Below are 5,592 nucleotides of genomic sequence, written 5' to 3' on the forward strand. Positions count from 1 at the left end.
AAAAAAAAAAGTGCTCTCTCACCAGTGCAGCCATTCTTTGCCTTGAGAGCTACAGCTTAGTCCCATGATCTAATGAATTAGCTTTCTGTTGGACAGACACAGAGTCATATCTAACGCTTCTCTTGCAAACAGTGCCATAGACAGACAAGACTCTCCATATGTATCATTTGCACAAGTGTGAATATTCATAGATACAGATATGCAAGAGTAAACTACCAAATCAAAAAGTATAAACATCCTTTTGATAAATAAATTGCAAGTGTTCTTCCATTACAGTGGCCTGCAGTATTGTTAATTATCTGTGTTCTTTCTTTTAGCTATTTCTCATATCTGGATTTTGTCTTATCTAATCTGAATATTTTTATCTTTTAACAAGAATTCAACCCATTTGTACAGTCACTACCTTGTTTCCACATCCCCCCTGAAGCCTCATTTTAGCTTTTATTTATAATCATATTATTTTTTTTGTTTAGATTTCTCCTTAAGAAACTTCTGCCAGGTCAACTGGTATGCAGTCCCCATCCCTTGTTGTTTTGGAAGGTACAAACTTATGTCTCCTACTCCTTTAAGACTTAGTGACCACTTTATAAGTTCCAGAGAAAGGGTAGCTAGGCTTTCTGTAAAGACTTCTGAAGGGTCCCCGTCCTAACTGGGAACTCTCAACTCAGACATTTTAGTGAAGAACTAAATATGACTGGTTTTCATGGGGCACTAGTATACCAGGTCATGTTCCGCCAAAAACATGGCTTCCAAACTCCTTACAAATTGAAAACTGCAAGATGAGTCTATGATCAAGTCTAAGAGTCTCAGTCAAGGCTTCCCACATGCTTGGGATGTTAGCAACCCACCCCTTGTTCTAAAGCCATGTAAGATTTTCACCAATACTTACATCCACATTGACAGCGTGGTAGTCAGAGTTTGTGGGGAGCCAGGTGTAGTTGGCCTCAGTAAATCCAGCATTTGAACTATTGTCCCACTGCATCGGTGACTTAGAGTGAAGGGCAGTCTTATGTCGAAAGACCAGAAAGAAAGTAAGGATTGAGTTATTATGAGAAATCAAGCTAGTCCTTCCTGGCTACTTCCTGATCATCCCTTCAGCTCTAAGCTGATGTCCGCACTCCCTGGCTTTTGTGATGGAAGAGGCTCAACATACACGGATAGGTCAGCAATATTAGGTAGCCAGTAATCTCCTTGGTCAGAAATTCACTTTTCCAAACTGAACTTTCACGTGTTTGGAATCTACCACTTTTTTCAAAAAATAAAAGAGAAGATTTTTAGAATATTCCAATAGCAATTCATGATACCCCTTCCTTCTGTGATAAAATGATGTCAAAGTAAAGAACACTGTCAGACTAAGCTGACCATGACCTGTGCCTGCTCCTGCATCCACCCTGATCATTGTGTGAACACCCCCATACACAGAGCTACTGGTAGGAAAAGTTTAAATGAACCAAATATGAAGGAAACTGTCACACAGGTGAAAGTGAACTGCATAAATTAAAAGGTCAGGATATCATCTACCCAGCAGCTCGATGTGAGAGCCACATCCCCAAACAAAAACATGCCACACAACAGTAACAGGACAAGGCGGGGCTGTGGTCACTTAACTAACAGGTCAAAAACCAGACCTGAGTCCGTAAGTAGTTCAGGGAAAGAACAATGAATAATATACAAAGACAGTTGCTGGTCCTCTCAGAACCTGCAGGGTCCTTGGTTCTGTCCAAGAAGCTCGGCTGTGTGGCTCAGGAGGTGGCATCTCCATGAGCTCCTTGACTACAGAGAATGCAAAGAGCCCTGACTCTCAACAGTGGAGGCCGTGCCCGAGCCAGTTCCTGGGAACAGCAGTGAGAAGCTGGCAGTGTAGTGGTGACCCACAGCTAAAAAGCCTATCATACTCACAATATCATAGCTCTCATTGAAATTTGTAATGGAAATATCTCCCATCCCTATTTCCTCTCCATAGTAAGTTATGGGTGTTCCTGGGAGTGTGAATAGAAGCATGTTCATGGCGTTGACGTACTCGTTCCCTACTCGAGAAGTCAGCCGAGGAATCTCTGGTCCACCAGTCTGAAAGGCAAATAGTTTTAGAACATACCTCTACACATGATTCCTTGAAAGAAGTATATATACCCTGCTTGAAATGGAAAATCCCCCAGGCTGAAGGTCACTGCAAAAACAAACAAAAACAAACAAACAAACAAAAAAAAAAAACTCACTGCTCTCAGGAAGGCCAGAGGTGGGTCCTGAGCCGACCACCTGCTGTGTAACTGACTTTGTGCTACCTTGGTTGTTGTGCTGGCTAGTAATATCTCAACATGACACAAGCTAATCTCATCTGAGAGAATGTCAATTGAGAGATGTCCCCATAAGACTGGGCTGCAGGCAAACCTATACGGCATTTTCTTACTTGGTGGCTGATGTGCAATGGCCCAGCCCGCAGTGCACCCACAGTGCCATTCCTGGACTGGTGGTCCTAAATTCTGTAAGGAAGCAGAGCTACGAATTGTTTTTGCACTCCTTTAATGCCAGAACTCAAGAGGGAAGTAGATCTCTGAGTTCAAGGCCAGCCTGATCTACAGAGCAAGTTCCAGCCAGGACTCAAAAGGGAGAGAGAGAGAGAGAGAGAGAGAGAGAGAGAGAGAGAGAGAGAGAGAGAGAGAGAGAGAGAGAGAGAGAGAGAGAGAGAGAGAGAGAGAGAGAACACTAGGTTAAAGAGATGGGGACATCTATTGTGTATTGGCTGTTTTTGTTGAAGCCTGCTCCCCAGCATAACTGTGGCCATTTTGGTCCATGCCTGCCAGTCAATGTTACTGACTCAAAATAACTTGCACTCAGAGCAGGGTCAAACTATACATACCCTATATATTCTGATTGGAAATTCCACAACCATAAGCTCCACTTAGGACCAATCAAAATAAAAGGCCAATTAGAACTGTTGTGTCTAGCTAGCCAAAATAGCGTGAGCTGACAACTGGGCAGCGCTTCCTGCACCTGAGCATGAGCACGTGGGAGGTTTTGTCTATAAAGCTGGCTGAAAAACATTCCTGGTCACACTCATTTCCCAAGTCTGGTCTGTAGCCCTGGTGGATCTGTCTTGGGGTGTGTGTTCAATAAACTATGTTTGCTTGACTGAGACTGGAGTCTGAGTGACTGCTGCGGTGATTCCCACACTTCAGCAGTTTTGAGATTCTAAGTATACAAAACCAGTTTCTAGAGGCAAATTGGGAGCCCAGGGAGAGAGCTCAGGTAGTAAATGACCTGCTTCACAATTGTGAGCCCTGAGTTTGAACCCAGCATCCATGCAAAATGGCAGTTTAGCGGTACACCCTAGTAACCCCATCACTGGGGAGTTGCAGGAGCCGGGCAGATCCCTGGGGCACTGGTCAGACAACCCAGCCTAATTGGAGAGCCCCAGGCCCCAGAGAGAGGCAAGAGCAGCAACACCCTTGCACATATTCACATGCACACAAATATATCCACACATGCATGTACGGACATGCACACACATATGTGAATGTGCACACACACCAAGACAAAAGGTAAGTTAGTTCTTACGAAGAAATTTTCAAAACTGAGCATGATGGCTTGGGCTTGTAATCCCAAGGCATAAGAGGTGGTAGCCCAAATGGGGAGGTCATGAATTTGAGATCAGTGTAGGCTACATAACAAGACTCTGTCTCAAAAAAAAAAAAGTGCATAGTCTAAGCTGAGATTTTCTGATGTATTCTGCAACTATGTATGATTTCCACGCGGTAAATGCTCCAGTTACATATCAGAATATGTGTAGCTTACACAAGCTCCTGATGACTCTTTTCTTCCCTGCAGCTGGATCTAGTGGGTAGACTGAGCATGGCACTTTGCTGCTCAAAGAACTCTTTCTTATCTGCCCACACAAAGGAACATGGAAAAGGGCAGTATTCAAGTCACAGTATGCAGACAAGCAGCCTGAAACCCGATAGCTGCAGTCTGGAGCAGGAGGTGCCTTTCTTTCTCCTAAGGCATGCTAAGATGAGCCCTTAATTGTATCCTTGTGAATCATTATAAAGTGATTTCCTAGTTTTATGGCCAGAAAATTCAGTCATCTGTTGTCGTCTTCTCAGTGCTCTTAGCTCTCAGGCAAACTGATTTCTCAAATCGTCTGGGCACAGGGTAAGTTCTTCCTTTTCAGAGTTGAAAGCGGACTATCTTTCACTGAGTGGCTCAAAGCGGTGGACACAGATCCTCTTGACCTCGAAGACAGAGAACAATCCCAGGCTCCTGTGACACTAGAAACTGTCAAAATACTTTCAGTCACTGCTAAAACAACATCCTAAAAGCTGTGATATCAGGGGTACAGGCAACTGCCAGAATAAGGATCAGAAAACTCCTAAAGGCTGGGGACCTCAGCTCGGTGGTGGAGTGCATGCCCCGTGTGTGTGAGGACCTGAGTTCAAGCTCCAGCACCACCAACAAAATGAATTTATTTAAAAAGAATCTCCCAAATAAGGAAAATGTTAGCAAAAACTAAAAAATCCACATTTTTCAGAATGCTTAAAATTAACTAAAGGCAGTGGCAATTCCACTGGCAATTAACTTATTCAACAAAGAACAGTGAGCTTCGTATCGATAGTGTTTTAGCTTTCCCCAATTCCCCTCTCTTTAAGTCCATGATATGCTCCACAGCCCCACAAGCCCCAGCTAAAAACAGAGGCGTAAAGCCATGGGCAGGGATGCATGGATTTAACGTTCAATGGATGCTGCCTTGTCTGGGACCTGCTGCTGTGTAAACTGCAGCTCACTTTCGCTTGAGTGTTTATCTCACCTAGCTCAGGATTAACTATGCAAACAGCTAAAGCCTCATTCCTCATAACATTTGTGACAACATTTTGCCTTTGTATGGCCATGACATTTTACCAACTGAAGCTAAACTAAGGCCCAGAGGAAACAGTTTGCGGACTGAGTTGCCCAAGACTCTGAAGAGGTTCTCCAGCTGGCCTGGGAAGGCCTGGGAAGAAGGCTCTGTCTAATCCTTCCTCTCAGCTGACTTAAGGCTCAGTGCAAGTAGAAAGTAAAGACTAAGGCAGAGTTGTGGGCTTAGTGCTGGAAGTGTGTCACTACACAAAGAACACGTCAGCAATGGCAGGGGGATCATCAGCTCATGGCATGTAAAGAACACCAAGGCTGGAGAAATGGCTCAGTAGCTAAAAGCAAATACTGCAATTTGGTTCTCAGGATCCACGTCTGGCAGCTCCATCTACCTGTAACTTCATCTCCATGGCATCCAGTACCCGCTTTGGCCTCCACAGACACTGAGCCCATGCTTACACACACAACACACATACACACATACACAGAATTTTTTAAAAAAAGAAAAATGAAATTTTTTTTAAAGGTATCTTCAGTTACTAATTTACAAAGCAGAGACTTTCCTGGCCACACAAAACAAAGGACACAAACTTTATAGAACCCATCTAAGAGAACAACTAAAGAACAAGACAACAAACACTACACAAGAGAAAAATATCATTTTTAGAATTACCCTTTTAGGGGAATCAAATACCCACGGGAGGAGTTGCGGAGATTAACTATGGAGTAGAGACTGAAGGAAGGGTA

At 43.7% G+C, this 5,592-nt stretch overlaps 1 protein-coding gene across 1 annotated transcript in view; it reads right to left on the bottom strand.

Annotated features, from left to right (window-relative positions):
* The window catches only part of Slc3a1 (solute carrier family 3 member 1), a 35,174-nt gene that overhangs the window by 2,183 nt on the left and 27,399 nt on the right, over nt 1-5,592 (bottom strand). The window contains exons 8-9 of the mRNA XM_031356546.1: nt 1,900-2,067; nt 890-1,006 (exon numbers count right to left, since the gene is read on the bottom strand). Of these exons, the coding sequence (XP_031212406.1) occupies nt 890-1,006; nt 1,900-2,067 (285 nt within the window). The remainder of the gene's footprint in view (nt 1-889; nt 1,007-1,899; nt 2,068-5,592) is intronic.

This window comes from Mastomys coucha, unplaced genomic scaffold, assembly GCF_008632895.1.
Source record: "Mastomys coucha isolate ucsf_1 unplaced genomic scaffold, UCSF_Mcou_1 pScaffold6, whole genome shotgun sequence".
Lineage (NCBI taxonomy): Eukaryota > Metazoa > Chordata > Mammalia > Rodentia > Muridae > Mastomys > Mastomys coucha.